Source organism: Nerophis ophidion, linkage group LG07, assembly GCF_033978795.1.
Source record: "Nerophis ophidion isolate RoL-2023_Sa linkage group LG07, RoL_Noph_v1.0, whole genome shotgun sequence".
NCBI classification, from domain to species: domain Eukaryota; kingdom Metazoa; phylum Chordata; class Actinopteri; order Syngnathiformes; family Syngnathidae; genus Nerophis; species Nerophis ophidion.
In genome coordinates, this window is record NC_084617.1 from 58356825 (window position 1) to 58375933 (window position 19109).

The 19109-nt window shown below is 38.7% G+C and overlaps 1 protein-coding gene across 3 annotated transcripts in view; it reads right to left on the reverse strand.

Annotated features, from left to right (window-relative positions):
* Positions 1-19109, reverse strand: part of adgra2 (adhesion G protein-coupled receptor A2) — a 144033-nt gene that overhangs the window by 8418 nt on the left and 116506 nt on the right. For 2 of the 3 annotated variants that reach the window (XM_061906693.1, XM_061906692.1), the window contains 11 exons: positions 16865-16936; positions 9711-9782; positions 9566-9637; positions 7311-7474; positions 7006-7219; positions 6766-6930; positions 6488-6686; positions 5059-5208; positions 1969-2130; positions 1681-1881; positions 1404-1593 (listed from right to left, as the gene is read on the reverse strand). In XM_061906693.1, coding sequence (XP_061762677.1) covers positions 1404-1593; positions 1681-1881; positions 1969-2130; positions 5059-5208; positions 6488-6686; positions 6766-6930; positions 7006-7219; positions 7311-7474; positions 9566-9637; positions 9711-9782; positions 16865-16936 — 1661 coding nt within the window. Of the gene's footprint in view, positions 1-1403; positions 1594-1680; positions 1882-1968; positions 2131-5058; positions 5209-6487; positions 6687-6765; positions 6931-7005; positions 7220-7310; positions 7475-9565; positions 9638-9710; positions 9783-16864; positions 16937-17048; positions 17209-19109 lie in introns of those variants that run through there. The other variant, XM_061906694.1, reaches the window with a different exon arrangement.

The following is a 19109-nucleotide window of genomic DNA, read 5'->3' on the forward strand; positions in this document are numbered from 1 at the left end:
TACACTTTTTTTCCTCCAAATTCCATTGTATGTTATACTCTTCTGACACCACCAGATAGCAGTATAAGTGTCCATATGTCAGCATAAGACCCCAATTCAGTAGTGTACACAATTTTGGAAATAAGAGCTAAAAGGTGCTGTCCACGCATGTGGCCACTAAGGCCTTTACAGGTTAAGTCCTCGGGCTGATCGATCCATAAATTGACAGTGTCGACACCAAGGGTAATATCATATATAATCGATAGTTGAGTGAGTAGATCAATATTTCTACCTTCACAAAAACATTATTTTGTGGAAGTAAACATAACATTGTTGTTAATGTTTGCAAACTCAGAGAATAAGTTCCTGGACACAGGAGGACTTTGAGGCCAAACAGGACTTAAATGGGTAATAGTAGTTTTTGATTTTGTTAATTTATTGTGTACTATTGACTTTTTTTTGATCAAATATGTTGTATGTAACTCAAGAGAAAGAGTATTAGGAACTAGTTAAAATATTGAGCTGATATTGTTAAACTGTCAATAATACTTGTAATAAATACATAGAAAATAATTACAGTTAGTATATGTGATCAGTATCGGTATTCATATATGTCGATTTCATTCATGGATATACGGAATCGACAGCATAAATCCCTGATCAAAACATCCCTAATTAAAACAGTTCAGTCATTTGACAATGAGCTCTGAGTATGTGCTTTAACTGCCATATTCGGTATAAAACGAGTAAAACTCAAAACAGTATTTGTTTTAAATCTTTTCTTGAGATTTCCTTGCTTTTTGAAAATAAGTTCACAAGGGACACTTAAACCATTAACATTAAATTAGTCAAATCAAAAGTTGTGCCAATGTTATTGGAAAAAATTAGGCTCAAACCATTGCAACTTTTTCGCTATTTTTTTAAAAAGCTGCCGTGAAATGATCACAAAAAAAGACCTGCGAAAAGAAATCCTGGTGGGACTGAAAAATACTTATTTGACAGTGTCAATCAAAACTGCTAATCACAAAATCTCGTTATGGTCTTAATGTTTTTGCATTACAAAAGTTTTATTCTTGAGGTATAGAAAACTAGTAGATTCATCAGTCTTTCTTGAGTTTAGAAACCTGTTTTTAGCTTCCAAAATTGAAAGATTGTCAGATGGAGTTGATTATAGCAAAAAAAAGTGCTGAAATTAAATGGAATAAAGATGTCCTTTTGAGCAACGTTCCCTCCAAGGTACGTGCCTGTGCAATTGCACACTGCTCACGGCAAATCTAGGCCACGCACAAAATTGAAAAAAAAGATAAGCGCATAACAGTGTGCACGTCTGCCGTCGCTCACAAGTGCGCCACTGAATGCTCAAGGAGTTTTGCCGTTTGCTCACACACATGAACAATTGGAGGGAAAAGGCTTTGATCACTCACCAAGGCCTACGTAGACGACAGGAGTGTTAACGCTGCGTCTTCTGGAATGTGCCGCAGCGTTGCTTGAATTCCCAGTTAGAGGGAAAAAGCTTCCAGTTCGGAAGACCACAAACTGCAGCTTACAGTCTGTAGGCGCATCGGAGGGAAACAAAGTAGCAGGGAGAGTCACAGACGCCACAGCTACTGAATTCTGAAGCAAAAAAAAAACAAAACAAAGCAATGCTTATCAATGTTTAGATTTGGGTCTAAATACACAAACATCATACTCAAAGCTCACCTTGAGGGGGAAATTTTTCAGAGATGTGTTATGGGAGCCGGTGCTGCAGCGAAAACGAAGCTGTTGCTCATGAGTGGGCTCCGGTATTTCCATCCCCACCACGGCTGCTGAGAGCTCTCGGCGTTCATATGCAGTGCAGGTTAGGCCAGTAAAGTGGGCAGGTCGGATTAAATGTGCTTCCATCACAATGTTCTTTGACACCTGTACACATCATGAACTCAACTATAAAGTCCTGTCCAAACCCGATAAAATAAATAAATAAAACGTATCACATAAAAGTTCCTTCACCATAGAGAAATCCTGAGCATGGCTGTGCAGTTTAGGCCAAGCCAGAGACTCCAAAGAGCCCACAATGGAGCTGCAGGCTCTTTTCTCTCGCTGGGACATAGCCAGGATCTGATCATCCACTTGCATCAGGTTACTCCCCATCTCGACCAACACCTCTGGCAACTGCAGCAGATATAGAAACACATTATTATGTACAGCGCACTAGCACATTTTCTTGAGGTTTAGTACAGCAGCTGCAACTAAAATCCTGCTTTTAAAAGATAATAATATCCATGTTATTTCAGTACCAAACTAAAAAAAAAAAAATACAACTAAACAGCAGTTTCTATCCTCTGCACATTTTAACCTCCAAAAATAATGTTACTATATATTACTATATAACACTAGTGCCAAGTGGAAAACGCCCGCTCAGGCTGAAGCTTGTCCCTCTAGACCGCCATTTCTGGGGCTACCTTCCTGCCAACGTGACAACGATTAACAGCACGCAGCAGCTGACCAATCAGCAGTAAGAGGTGAGAGAAGATCAAGTTGGCTTCCACACGACATTATGAATCATAAACAGGTAAGACTAAAAAAAAAAAATCCAAACAGGAGGAATTATGTTGTTGAGCAAGAATTTTGCAGATGGTAGTGCCAGCAGACATTGTTCGACTCACAAAATTTATACTCAATTAACACTATTGCAATCTTGAAAAAACTAAGTTAATGTATTTATTTCATTTTATTATTTATTACAAAAAATTATTATTAAACAATTTGTTTCCCATTAATATTACTCCATAACATGCATTTAATCCCTCCAAACCACACCCTCTTCAAGCTGCAAGACAGTTGAGGACCCTCAACTTCAAATCCAAATTTGAAGTACTAAATGTGTGCTTTTGTAATCTCCACACTTTTAACACTTTATGAAGATAAATTGACTCAAAGTGTATCCTTATTTATGACACTACAGTGCAGTTCTACCCGGTTGCAAGCTGCAACTTCAATAATAAACATCCATTCTTTTAATACTGCTCATCCTGTTCAGAGTCAGAGGGAAGCTGGAGCCTATCCCAGCCGACCGAGGGCTAAATGTAGGCAACATCTTGGACTGGTTGCTTGTGAATCATGTGAATCTGAACTACCAAACATTAACACTGACAAACATTATAGATTGCATTAGGTCTGAATCTGTCAGTCAGAGCTAAGCTTTTGTGTCTTTTGCATAATTTTGGAACATTGGTTAAATTATTTTCCATTTGTGCAATGTTAATATTTTAGTCGATTAATTTTTTGTCATGAATGGGCAAAAAAAAACAAAAACAAAAAACAATTGGGTTATTTTACTTTCATTTTTGAAATAAATAAATGAAACTGAAAAAAAATTAAACTTTCTTTTGCAGTATGGAAGAGCAATAACACAATAACAAAAAACAAAAACAAAAAAAAGTTTTATTTTCATTTTACATTCACCAAAGCAAACAAATTACATTGCCAGTCAGCAAAAAAACAACAAAAAAAAACAACAACTGCAAGTTGATAGTTTAAGACAAGCCAGCGGACTGTCTTGTAGAAACAAAGAACAGTGTGGTTTTGTATCGTTCATCAGAAAGATAAGTTGATCGTAGATCAAAGTATATTTTTTATATAAACGCAGGATACACTGTTTTTTTAGGGCTCTCCAAAATAACAAGTTAACTAATTATCACAATTATAATGTATATTTGCAGATTATTTTCGCAATTTATTTTGATCGCACATGCTCCTTTAACCTGAAAGGTGTGTTGCTATCTGGTCAGTGTTCGGGTCAATGCATACATCAGTGCAACGATGAGGGAGGAGGTTGGTAAATTTCACTACAAAATAAACCCAGATTGAGTTTAAAATACAATTGTTAGTAGATATTGATAAAATACATGCATTTAAGTACCACATTTTAAAAATGTTCCTGTATAACATTCTGTCAATAAAATTGCATTTGTGTCCAAATATTGGGCTCTTTTTTAAAGTTAGTTTAAAAATATGCAATCAAGTAATAATCCGTGGTTAATCATGATTAATACCAGTTTAAAACTGTGAGTAATCTGATTTAAATAATTACTCATCTGACAGCACACATTTGTTTCCCACAGGCCAGTCCACAGTCTTTTTTCCTGTTTCTACTGACTTCTGATTGAAATTACTATACAAAATATTAAAGAGAAAATAGAACCGTTTTTCGATTTAGTTATTGTTTGACACTGAAAGCTATGTTTTGACATCCATTTAAAAAAAAATGTACTTCCATGTATGTATTCATTCATCTATTTTATATCGCCATTTTCTATCATGTCCCTTTTTGTATTTCATAAAGGAAATTCAAATAAACATATTTTTTTGTTTTCAATTCCCATTTATGAAACAAAAATTCAACAACCAAAACATATACACTGACCAATGGCCAGTGAGTGTACTCAGGTATGTAATGTCAAATTAACAAGTGGAGGAGACATAATTGGCTTGAGTACAGGGGGTGTGGTTTGCAGGATAGGATGCATGTTTTGTATTATTGAATTATTAATTTATTTATAGTGCAAAATATGTAAATTACCAATAAATGAAACAATTATGGGCTGTCCACTTTCCTCTCTCCACCAAATTTTTCACTGCTGGACCACCAAAGTCTGACGTAATTTCAAATAATTTTAAATGACGTGATTTTACATTTTATATAAAGCACCCTGTCATTTTTATTTTAGAACAGTTTAAATATATTTTCATCACAAATATCTATTTTGTGAATAATTGCGACTAGCTTTTATTGCGCATCTGACCGCCGATTGGTCAGCTGCTTCGTGCTGTGAATCTTTGTCATGTTGGCAAAACGGCAGACCCAGAAAGCCAATCCATGAGATTGAGAGCCGGTCTAAAGGGACAAGCTTCACTCTGAACGGAGGTTTTCTGTCTGGCACAAGTGTTTGACTTGTCTCCATTCAATAGCGTTACATTATCTTTGGATGGTAAAAAGAAAAGGGGCCAGAAATTGCCTTTTGAAAAAGTCCCGGGGCCGTGTTAGGCCCATAAGTGTACAGTATATTCATTTGCAATGTGTATTGAACTTCAGCCTACCTCTTGCAGCTGTCTGACATATTCCATAAACTTCTCCATCATTTGTGCTACATAGAGCACATCCACTGAGTCAGTGAAGCCTGCCGCCTCCAGAGTGTACGTGCGCACTTGGTGGGCCAAAGTGACAGCATTCGATGTATTGATGGGCCTCTGGAATAGAAATCAAATAATAAAGAATGTTTAATAGGCGAGATAGATAGATAGATAGATAGATAGATAGATAGATAGATAGATAGATAGATAGATAGATAGATAGATAGATAGATAGATATATAGATAGATGGATAGATGGAATGATAGATATATAGATTCCAACAACAGTGTACAGAATTGAGATAGATTTTAAAATAATCTAAAAAGTAAATAATGGAGGTATAAATGGAAATAAAAAAGAAAATATAACAATAAGAATAAAAATAAAAAGTAAGAATAAAAATATAACAGTAATAATAAGAATATAATAACAAGAGAAACTAGGCAGTAGTGACCATGTTTTGAAAAAATAAAATAAAATAAAATTAAAAAAAAGAAGAAAAACAGTAATGTCGATTATATGAAAGATCCATCCATCCATCATGGGCAGCACGGTGGAAGAGGGGTTAGTGCATCTGCAGTCACGGGGAGAACATGCAAACTCCACACATGCAAACTCCTGAGCTCAGGATTGAACCTAGGACCTTCGTATTGTGAGGCAGACGCACTAACCCTTCTTCACCGTGCTGCCCTTCATATTATATTGTATATATATATATATATCCATCCATCCATCCATTTCCTACCGCTTATTCCCTTTCGGGGTCGCGGGGGGCGCTGGCGCCTATCTCAGCTACAATCGGGCGGAAGGCAGGGTATACCCTGGACAAGTCACCACCTCATCGCAGGGCCAACACAGATAGACAGACAACATTCACACTCACATTCGCACACTAGGGCCAATTTAGTGTTGCCAATCAACCTATCCCCAGGTGCATGTCTTTGGAAGTGGGAGGAAGCCAGAGTACCCGGAGGGAACCCACGCATTCACGGGGAGAACATGCAAACTCCACACAGAAAGATCCCGAGCCTGGATTTGAACCCAGGACTGCAGGAACTTCGTATTGTGAGGCAGACGCACTAACCCCTCTGCCACCGTGAAGCCCATATACATATATATATATATATATATATATATATATATATATATATATATATATATATATATATATATTTGAGAGATGTGATGTGTATATTGCACCTTTTAAAATGAATTGCACTGTTTTTTGTTGCAGTTTATTTCAGTATTATTATTGCTTTGCGCCCCCTATCATCCTAGTACCCCGCCCTCCCCCCCAGAAAGGAGTTGTACAGTCTGATGGCGCGTGGGACAAATAAGTTTTTTAGTTTATTAGTCCTGCACTTTGGATGAAGCACTGAGCACAACATTACTGACCAGGATGAAGGTGTGCAGGACACGGGTGATGTCGTTAGTGTAGTGACAGTTGGTGTAGTTGCCTTCCTGCCACTCTCCAAAGCGGTCGCATACCCGAGAGGCTTTCTTCTGCTCCATGCCGCCCTCTACAGACATGGAGGGGTAACGCAGCTGCAGGCAGTACTGATGGGAGGTGATGCCTGCCAGAGTTCTTGGCCATCTGCAGTTTTTCCGCCAGAGAAGAATGAGAAGCATGCAAACGTAAACATGCTGTGTTGATACGTGTGACTGTAACTAACCTGAACTCGCCCCGGTTGTTGACAACTTTATCCTCTGGGCAGAAGGAGGCGCTGTTCTCCAGCACCACTATTTCAACAGTGCGAGACGAGTTGCCCCTCCCAGTGGTAACCACACACTCCCACTCTCCACTGGCCTCCACATGTACGTTGAATAGAATAAGCTCACTGCATATTAAGCATACATGTGACACATTAGTGCACACTGTCACTGACAAGTTTTAAATAAAACCATGTCTTCACCTGGTAATAAAGGTGCAGTCGTGCAGGACGTTGCTCTCCAACTGGACGCCCATGTCGGGGTCAGAGGTCACCAGCTGACCATTGTGACGCCAGTGCAGAGAGGTGACTTTGTCCACCAGGGCGGAGGTGCAGTGGAACGGCAGCCGATCGCCTTTGAAGACCACCTGCCGCTGAGAGGGCAGCAGTGTCAGGGTGTGCAGCTCCAGGGGACCGTCTGACATGATGGACAAGACACACGTGTGATCGGAGCGCGCCTAATACTGAGCGGGATAGATTTTGAAAAATAAATGCACCATTTCACTCACCACAGCTCAGCTGGCTTTCTCTTAGTCCACGAAGGGGTTTTCCTCTCAGCGTTTTTGGATAAGCACACAGGGTTTCATCCCCGAGTCGGGCTGAGCTGCTGCGGAAGAAGCCCGGGACCCAGCGCAGCCCACAGTCACATGACAGGTAGTCTGAGTTGAAGTTCCTGCGGGTGGAACACTCACTGTCAGGATTCGTGGAAAACTTTGAAGATGCGAACATGAAATAATTAAGCTCCTTCTACAATGTACTTTATTTTTTCAACAATTGAATTTTTTTTGCAAAAATGTAAATTAAATTACATGTACTTCAATTGGAAACTTCTTCTTTACTGCATTGAAAAAAAATCACAAATTTGTACTTTTTACAATGATTTTTTCTTTAAAATGATAGTAATTATGATACTATGATGTTCACCCCACAACACCAATATTGTGACAATATAGCTATGAGGCGAGCATCTCAATCTCGAAGAGAAGTGTATAATTGGATCAAAGACATGCCATCACAACTCCAAAATGAATGTACAGAGTCAAATGGAACACAATTAAAAAAAATAAATAAATAAATAAATATTTCAACCGTTACGTAGATGTGTCACCAATGAATTATACTTGGAAATAAATACATTACTGTGTTATTAATTTCTCCCATGTAATTGTAATTTAGTCACTTAATTTATTGTTTAAATATTTACTCTTTTAATTATTGATTGAATTAAATAACTAAATATCTACCACCAACTCCTGAAAATATATGAGTACAGTTTAAACTAAATAAATAATTATTTTATACTAAGTCAATGAAATCAATAATTATTATATGTTTAAATAAGTACATGTCATTTTAAATTACATGAATTAATTGACACTAAATTGGCCCTAGGGTGTGAATGTGAGTGTGAATGTTGTCCGTCTATCTGTGTTGGCCCTGCGATGAGGTGGCGACTTGTCCAGGGTGTTTCCCGCCTTCCGCCCAAATGCAGCTGAGATAGGCTGCAACGACCCCGAACGGGACAAGTGGTAGGAAATGGATGGATGGATGGAATTAATGACACATTTATTACCATGTATGTACCTAATAGAAAGTATAATGAAATAATGACACATTTAAGCATTCATTTATTAATTTAATTTTGTCCCATTTGCCCCCTCATAGTTTACATCCATCCTATTCTTCCCTACATTTAACTATTTCACAATCTTATTGATTAGTTTACGATTAATGATTTATTTTTCAATTATGTCATGTTTTAATTACATATTTTAAGATGATTATTTTATGATTTATTTATTTTAATAATTTAATGATTTATTTATTTAGTTTTTGATCAAATTAATCACAGTATCATAATGTAATAATGCATTTGCTTATTTAATGAACATGTGTAGTTTATGAATGTTATCTATCTGTCAAGAAAATGGATGGATGGATGGAATGATGAATGGATGGATAGATGGATGGATGGATGGATGGATGGATGGATGGATGGATGGATGTCAAACTCACCCTTCAAAGTCAGTGGGCGGGGGTAATACAAACCTAGTCCAATCACCGCTTTGGTCTGAAATCTCGTTGGAAGACTTTTGGTGGCTAAAGAGGATATACTCATACTTTTAGGGAGTTGATTGAATATATTTATGATTTAATTCAGTTGTTTATTAAATCATTAAACAGTTAATACTGAATTTAATTTTATATTAGATAAATTGAATAACACAGTATGTATTTCATTCCAGGGCAGCACGGTGACACAGGGGTTAGTGCTTGTGCCTCACAATACGAAGGTCCTGAGTAGTCAGGGTTCAATCCCGGGCTCGGGATCTTTCTGTGTGGAGTTTGCATGTCCTCCGACTGCGTGGATTCCCTCCGGGTACTCCAGCTTCCTCCCACCTCCAAAGACATGCACCTGGGGATAGGTTGATTGGCAACACTAAATTGGCCCTAGTGTGTGAATGTGAGTGTGAATGTTGTCTGTCTATCTGTGTTGGCCCTGTGATGAGGCAGCGACTTGTCCAGGGTGTGCGCTGCCTTCCGCCCGAATGCAACTGAGATAGGCACCAGCGCCCCCCCGCGACCCCAAAGGGAATAAGCGGTAGAAAATGGATGGATGGATGTATTTCATTCCAATTATAACTAATCAATCACTGTTTTTAAAAGGTATTAATTTATTTAATTCTGTCCCATTTTACCTGCCATCATGTTTTCCCTTACACTTTTGTGGTTGTATATTTTAAGTCTGACACAAAATACTCACACTAGCTTGAGAGACGGTAACTCCTGAAACACGGCTGGATCCAAAGTTGATATGATGTTTCCGGAGAGGATCCTAACCAGCCAGAAATGAGACGAACACAATTTATTTGGGACACAGAAAACGCAAGTACATCCTTTCAACTTACAGTTTAGTGAGATTAGTCAAACCCTGGAACATGTTTGAAGTCAAGCAGCCAATGCGGTTGTTGGAGAGGTCACTGAAAGAGAGAAAAAGACCAAGATATCCACGGGGTTACTTTTGATGCATTAGTCTTGGTAACAGATGATATCATTGCTCCATCTTGGAGTTTTAGGGCATTAATTAGAAGCGTGGCCTATTTTTGAACTCTTACGCTGCCTCTATGATCTGCATTATACTTCCCAAGGATTTGTACGACCAGAAAGGCTGGAGAAGTACATTAAAAAAAAAAGACAGTCCTCAGTCTTCACCCTTATCTCTACTACATGACTCCATGGAACACCAGTAAATGTTTATCACCAAAGCCTGAGTGTGATGTATGGCCCCATCTCCAGAGATTTGTGCTCTGGTGCTTGCCTGACACTGCCCAGCAGAGAGCTGTCCAGAGCATGTGTTTATCTCCCTCTGTTTGTTTTGAGAAGCCCCAGACTTTGCAGGGAAAACACAAGTAGGGGGAGGAGGGAAGGCCAATCACGCGGGCCTGCGCAGATGACCGCCGTTCTGACCAACGCCTTAACAAGAACTGCTTTCTTATCACATCCTGCGCCGAACATGCGCAGGACCTTCCTTCTTACCATTGTTTTGATCTGCGTTTGTTTGTTTGTTTAACGGGTTAACACAAAATCTGCACAATTTCATAGAACATTTGTGGAAGTGTGGTAAAAAAAAATGCAGTTGGGTCCTGTCAAGTCAATTTTACATCTATCCTCCTGAGAGCCAGCATCCTTTGCAGTGGAAATGTTTTTTCCCCGAAATCTGTAACTCGGACAAAATAAGTAGACTAAAAGAAGTGCAGAGGATGCTGCTTCTCAGAAGGATATAACGACAATTCATACCAGACATGCAGCATCTCATGGAACGACCGCACCCCTTATTCATTAGGAAAAAACAATAAAAAACTAACTGAAGCCCTGGAACATGTTATCCTCAAATAAATCAAGAAATAATCAGCTAAAAAACAAAAATGTTTTTAAAATATTTGTAAGAGGAAGACATTTTTCAGTAAGTAAACACTATAGTCATTAACAAAGCTTATTAAAGTCACCATTTATTAAGCATGTTTCCGACATTAATACTCATTAGTATGCAGTTTATATACACTTATAGTTGTTTTACTCATTATTGTATTAATAAGCTCATCTGTAAAAAGCTTCATGGTTGCATTTTTTTTTTTACTTTACAAATGACTGATTCAGAATGTCTGCATTATTTTTAGGTATTGTCAGTGGTAGATCATTTAGAAAGTGTATGTAAATAAGACTTATAATCTACATGCACTTACACATACAGTATTAGGACATGTACTAATGGTTCTATTTATAACTGTGCTTATAAACTGCGTATAAATGACTATTGATGTTGGAAATTATGAATTTGTCACACCTGGACATGGATTGGTTTTGCTTCTTCGATGCAGAGATGATGTTGAACGAGTCAGGCGTGGGTGTGACTCCATGGTTGTTTATTTAAACACTAAATACAAAAATAAGCAAACTAAGGGCGCTCACGAGGAGGTAAAAAACTTGGCTACAAAATATGAACAGGAAACAAAAACACTTGCGCGATGGCATGAATGAACTATGAATAAACAAAAGATACTATCAAAGATAATCGATAAACCAAAAACTAGCACAGAGGCAAAAAATACAAAAATCTTACGTGGCGTGGTCAAAATGGTTAGCTGCGTGGCTAGGCGTGAAGGTTTGGGAGTATGCACAGCAAATAGGCATGTAAGCAATCGCAAAATGCAGGCAAAGTTCCACGGACGATGAACAGAAAGCAAATGACATAAATAGTGGCCGTGGTAACTAGAAACAGGTGTGAGAGCTGAGGGACAAGGCGTGACTAGGAGGGCAAGGTGAAAATCAATGAGTTGTCATGGTAACAAAAACCAACCAGGAAGTGCAAAACGGAACAAGAGTCCAGAAAACAAAACAAAACATGATCAAACATAAAAACAGATTAACAGGCATGACATAATTCAGTTTTCACTAATGTTTTATTAATGCTTAAGAGTGTGTACTTATTATAAAGTGTTACCAATTATTGCCCCTACTCCAAAATCAGAAATGGTATTGTGACGCTTGGTGGGCATAGCGATGCCGGATTTGTTCTTCCAAGGATGCGTCGGGCAAGAACACAGCGTAAGGTAAGAAATAAAGGATTTATTTAACTAATAAAAGGCTAAGAACAAAAATAAGGTAAACAAAAGGAACTAGCATGGAAGCTAGGGAAACAAACAGATACACTAACACTTGGCACAAAGGCACAAAAAGGAAAACAAAACAACTAGCATGAGAACTAGGAATAAAGCTAGCGAGTAAGAGCATGGAAAACAGTCGTCATTTGTTGCATGAGAGCAAATTAGGAACCGAGAACATAATAAAAAAAGGGGCAGGCTTAAATAAGGCAGTAATCACGAGGAACAGGTGTGCGTCGAAAACAAGGGGCAGGTGAAAACTAATGAGCAACCATGGTAACAGACTAAACAAGGAACTAAGGCAAACATTGGCAGACTATAATACAAAAATGGAACAAAACACGAATATGGAATGATCCAAGCAGCGGATCATAACAGGTATGTTGCTATTTTCTCAATAACACATAATCAAAAAAACAAATACATTTAGTTATAGTATTGTAAGGGCCTGATATACTAAAGTAGGGATCCACATACGTTTTGACCCGGGGGCCGCATTGGGTTAAAACCGTTTTATATATATATATATATATATATATTCCCCGGCCACTAATTCACTGAAAGAGCACGCACTTGTAGCTGATGTCATATTTTTGATGGGAATATACATTTTTAGACAATGTGATTTCCCGTAGAGGCTTGGAGACAACAAGAGTAACATGCGGTAAAAAATGGATTACAAAGGACAGATTTTTAAAAATTATAAGATTTTTTTTAAACCTGTGACTTCCCGTTGGTATCTGCCCCGCGGGCCGTAGTTTGAAGACTACCGTACTAAAGGTTAGTGTGTGTACTAAAACAACTTGATAGGACACGCAAAGATTATCTACTAAACTTGCGCGCTGAGGATTATATCTTTTTTAAATGAGCAAAATAGCGAGCGCAATACGTTTAGCGTTTGCCTTCATGTATATTCAGACTATATGCAGACAGGAGATGCGAAATAGTCATTTTGCACTCCTATTGCGATCAATCAAACATGAAACTGTTTTGTAACCGCTGTTTTTACGTCCATACTTAGCATGTACGTGCAAACTGGCACAGTTACACACCAATGGCTGCGGCATTCTGCCAAGAAGGAGGCCATCGGAATAATGGAGAGAGAAAATCCTTTGTGTATCTGTCAACATATTTGAACTGTCAGATATTAAAATATTGGCCACAACATCTATTTCATCTTTGTCATGACAAGTTGGACTTGTGTTTATGTTTTTCCTGTGTTTTGGTATTTAGTTCCTGTCCAGCAATCATATTTTTTATTCAACTTCCTATTTGTCTCAATAAACCCTAAGCCACTTTACCTTGGCCCGAGTGGTGTTTCCCTCATCTGTTTCCTGATTGATAATCAGGAGACACACCTGTCCCTGGTTGTTATAAAAGTGTTTTCTTTAGCCAGTAATGTTGGTCAGACTGCACTGGTTCATTGTTCTCTGTTCTGCTATTTCTAGTTCCTATAAATTGCCTTGGTTACTGTTTGGCTTTTTGTTAGTTTGGTTCTGGATTTACTCGTGTAAATGTGTTTATTTCACGCTGGTAATACTTTTTTTTCATTATTAAAATTTTATTTTCTCGTGTCTGCATCCTTGGGTCCCGCCAACAACGCCAAGCTCATCCTGTGGCAATTTTTGAGCTGCTGAACGACTTAAGGGACTGATTTGGAGCCAGAAGGCACCAAAATTAATCAATATAATTCCTATATGCAAAAACTACTCGCAACCCTGCAATTTCTTGAGTAGTTTTTTTCTTTGGCCTCAGTCTGGACCCTCTTTCCAGGGGCCCAGGTTGAGACCGATTTTTTTTGTTTGTTTGTTTGTTTGTTTTTTCCTCACCCATTGTTTCCCTGTGTCTCACCTTTTTTGTAAGGGCCGCCGGAAATTGGCAGACCTGTCAGCGATCCTGTTCTGTCTCCCTGTAATGTTTGTCTGATCTTCAATGGGATTGTACTGAAAATTGTAATTTCCCTTCGGGGATTTATAAAGTATTTTTGATTCTGATTCTGATTCTTGCATCAGGATCATTTTAGCGCACCATCGCACTTAGTACCGGTGTCTCGCAAAGCGCACCTAAAAAGTAGGTTCTGTTGTTTAGATCAGTGGTTCTCAACCATTTTTCAGTGATACACCCACTGTAAACATTATTTTAAATAAACAAGTGATTCAATTATAAAGATTTCTAGACATACAAGTAATCATCAACTTAAAGTGCCCTCTTTGGGGATTTAAATAGAGATCAATCTGGATTCATGAACTTGATTCTAAACATTTGTTCACAAAAAAAGAAATCTTTAACATCAATATTTATGGAACATGTCCACAAAAAATGTAGCTTGTCAACACTGAATATTGCATTGTTTACATTTCTTTTCACAGTTTATGAACTTACATCCATATTTTCTTCAAGTATTATTCAATAAATATATTTATGAAGGATTTTTGAATTGTTGGTATTTTTAGAATATGTTTTAAAAATCTCACGTACCCCTTAGCATACCTTCAAGTACCCCCAGGGGTACGCGTACCTCTATTTGAGAACCACTGGTTTAGATCACACTGGAAGAGTGCTTCCATATTGCAGAGAAAAAGGTTGCGCAGATTCCTCAACATAACAAAACATCACAGTTTGGAGCATTATGACAGCTGGAAGAACACATAAAGTCCTCATTAAAATAGAGCGGTCTGCACAACTTTTGCATTTGTTATGAATTGGCGGTAGCCTAGCTACTTTTTGAACGAGCAGCTTTTTCTGTGGCTTAGCTGATTTTAGACCCATGTAGTTAGGTAGCTTAAATCGACGCTACAAGCCACAAAGACAGAAAATGGACTGCGAATAGAGGCCCAAAGAATTAGGAGAAAATACAATGACCTAGATGATTGAGAACAGTCATACATTCGGAGAAAATCTATGATGACTGGTTGGTGTTCATATTGTGAGTCATATTTAGCTAAGATTTGGCCGAAACATTACGGACTGGCCAATTAAGGGGGGGGGGCGTGGTGCAATGCCAGCTTGTGACCTCTGGGAACATGTTTTTTTTTCCGCCCTACCAGAATGTGATGAAGCACTTCACTGTAACCACGGTGGGGGACGGGGAAAGGCCGGCGTGTTGTTTCCTTTAATGGTAGTAAGCTTACAATATTATGCAGAGGTATAGTTCTAATAATTTTATAGACAAAGTATACTGTTTATAGTCACAGTGGAGAGTGTGGGGTGTGGGTCGGAGGGGAGGGGGGGGGGGGCAAAGAATATTTTCTTCTTCCTAGGGGGAGGTGACAGAATATAATTGAAAAGCACAGCATTAAGGTGAGTTGAAATCATGAAAACTTTTACGGCACATAACCATTACCAACTGTTCTCAAACTACACACAAGTCTTTTTTTTTTTTTTTGTCAAGATATAGAGAGATGCTATTTTTTTTTTTTTTTGTACTGTATGCTGAGAAAATTAAATAATATAGGGAGGAAATAAATGGTCAATTAAAAATAAATACATACATTGGGGTGCCCTCTAGAGGTAGTTGTAGGGTATTCCCAGTTAAATGACAGATAGTTAATAGTAATGGTGTTAAGATCTGTACTCGGATCTTCTCATATTATTGTTTATTGTTTCCATTGTTGTATCAGTCTGTCATTCTACCTCTTATTTCCTGTTTGTTCCGTCACCATGGTCACTCATTAGTTCACCTGCTACTCACGGTCCCGCACAGCTGCTACAAATAATCACCTTCCCTTTATACGCCTGCCTCTTTTCATTCTTCTGTCTGGGACTCTAATTTGTTCATACACAACGGTACGTCTGCTTTGCGCTTTTGCTTACATGCAATTTCTGTATTATTCTCGCGAGCTCTCACGCTGCGCAATTTTATTCATTCTTAGCGCTCATGCTAAATGTTTTGTTTTCCCCTTTGTGTGCCTATGTGCCAGTTTAGTTTACTATTTGTTTATCCTAGCTTCCATGCTAGTGTCTTTTGTTTGCCTTTTCTTAGCTCCAGTATTTTTGTTCTCTAGCACCTTTTGTTATTCAAATAAATAGTTAAACCTTACCTTTGCTGTGTTATCGTTCGACGCATCCTGGAAGGAACAATTTTGGCATCACAATGCCGAACAGACGTAACAAATGGACCCTTATTGGGTCCATTTGTACACTCTCAGTTACATTAACATTGATATTATACATGTGGACTCATAGATATAAATGCTGTCAAATGTAGCTTTGATGTAGCAAGCTACTTTTTCCGTATAGCTTGTAGTGCAATTGTCCGGGGATAGCTTCAACTGTAGCTTAACTACATTAATCTCTTAAGGCCCAAGCTGTTTGTTTACATTATATTTTTATTTCTCTTTGCTATTTGGACTTATTGGACCCTAATTAGAATAAAAATAAAAATCATCTTTTTATACGATGTACTTAGTCCATAAGTACACAAATGTGTACTCCATGTGTAGTGACATGCTAATTTTTATTCATACACTTTTTTTTTTCCAAATTTCATTGTATGTTATACTCTTCTGACACCACCAGGTAGCAGTATAAGTGTCCATGTGTCGGCATAAGACCCCAATTCAGTAGTGTTTACACAATTTTGGAAATAAGAGCTAAAAGGTGCTGTCCACGCATGTGGCCTCTAAGCCCTTTAGAGGTTAATGGAGAGTAACTTGTATCTTAGCTTACTACATTTTCCAAGTAGCTTGCCCATTACTGGAAGAACTAACCATCACAAATACGGCAATCCAGCCAAACTTTATGATGAGTCTAACAGCTGCCATGAACGGACAGACCATTGACGACGGCACAATTTAAAATAGATTGATGACTCTTAACTCATAACTTGTCCTTTAAAAGTTGCAAAATGTTCCTTTGTGTGTTGTCTGCTGTGAATTGGAAGCGGAATCACATTCACTTACAGTTTCCTGAGCTCAGAGAGTCCTTGGAAGGCTCCAGGCATGATGGTGCTGATTAAGTTGTGCTTGAGATCCCTGCGGAGAGAGAAAATATCAAATGATAAAATACACGCAGGGGCAATGTTGACACATCTTTACGTGGACCTGCACAAAGTAAAGGGAGAAGGAGCAATTCTCATGACCTAACCTGGCTCCTCCAGCAGGACCCGGCAGGGGACCTCTGAACTCTGATAGGGAATCTTATCCCAGCAGCCACCTGGGCTTGAGGCGCGCACATGCCCCCAAAATGACCAGATAAGCCTTGCGTGGAATCTTGCAGGAATTGCACTTCTCGTGATTTGTTCATGCAATAAATATGAATCCTGTTTTTGAGGATGTTATTTCAAACTAGTCCCAACATCCACACCTACATATGGAAAACACCCCCAAACCTCAACCACCGCCTATGCCTGATTTTGGATTCAGGGTTTTTCTTTTTTACTGGTCTGGTGGGAGAAACCAGGTCCAAAAAGGTCAGGGAACTGATACTTATCTGCAGGACATGGTCAGCATTAAAAAAAAAAAAATGCCCATTTTCATCAAGGAGGGGTTTCCGTACAGTAGCTCAAAGCCATTAACACTAGCATATACAGGATGTAGTTTTATCTCTTCCATTTCTATGAAGGATGCCAGGACATCAGGGGATTCTCTGTTACAAGCAACATTTTCCTCATCAGTCTCAGTCATGTTACATACATGGTCAACCTCAGTACTACTGTATGTTAATCACTATATGTACTGACAAACACGGTATTACTGTAGACCAGGGGACTCCAAACTAGGGCCCGTGGGCCGGATCTAGACCCTGCCGGCATCCACAATCTCAAATTGAAAGGTTTCTTATCCCGTTCTGTCCAGCAGCCCAGGCAAATCCTATTGTTGTACACACACACACTCACACACACACACTCACACACACATATACATATATACATACATACACTATATTGCCAAAAGTATTTGGCCACCCATCCAAATGATGAGAATCAGGTGTCCTAATCACTTGGCCTGGTGTATAAAATCAAGCACTTAGGCATGGAATGAATGTGAAAGAATGGGCCACTCTCAGTGATTTCCAGCGTGGAACGGTCATACAATAGAATAGAATAGACTTTATTGTCAATATATTTGCATATAACGAGATTAAGGACTCCAATTTAAGGTGCGGCAATGGGAACAAATATGGGATATAAAAAAAATTACACAAGAGGTAATAAAGATACAACTAAGAATTGAAATAAACAGACTACTATCCGATGAAAATAATAAGCAATCCTGTACAATATACAAAACACTATACAAAATACAAAACACTATACATTATACAGAGCAAGAAAAGAGTACCGGACTAATAAATAACAATCAGTGTCGGATGTATTGCACTCGAAGCGTAATATTGAACAGTAGGGTATTAGGGTAGGATATTCTATAGGATGCCACCTGTGCAACAAATCCAGTCGTGAAATTTCCTCGCTCCTAAATATTCCTAAATCGACTTTATGATAAGAAAAGTGAAGAGTTTGGGAACAACAGCAAGTCAGCCACAAAGTGGTAGTCTGACAGAGAGGGGTCAGCAGATGTTGAAGTGCATAGTGCAAAGACTTTCTGCACAGTCTTTTGCTACAGAGCTTCAAACTTCATATGACCTTCCACGTACAGTACGCAGAGAGCTTCATGTAATGGCTTTCCATAGAGCTTTACAACAAATGGAAGCATGTACACAGCTGCATTGACTCTGGACTTGATGAAACACAGTGGACCAAAACCAGCAGCTGACATGGCTCCCCAAACCATTGCTGACTGAGGGAACTTCCGTTGTCTAGAGTTCAGGAGTGGCTTGACCGTGGGAATACGGTTATTGAAGCTGTATCTGCTGAAAAGCTCTATGGAGAAGATGATTTCATTTTCCAGCATGATCTGGCACCTGTCCACAGTGCCAAAACCACCAGTAACTGGTTTACTGACCATGGTATCTCCATTGGCCTGCCAACTCCCCTGACCTGAACCTCATAGAGAATTTGTGGGTTATTGTGAAGAAGAAGCTGAAAGACACCAGGCCCAATAATGCAAATGAGCTAAAGGCCACTATTGAAGCATCCTGGGCATCCATAACACCTCAGCAATGCCACAGGCCGATTGCCTCAATGCCACGCCGCATTGATGCAGTAATCCGTGCAAAAGGATTCCCAACCAAGTACTGAGTGCATTA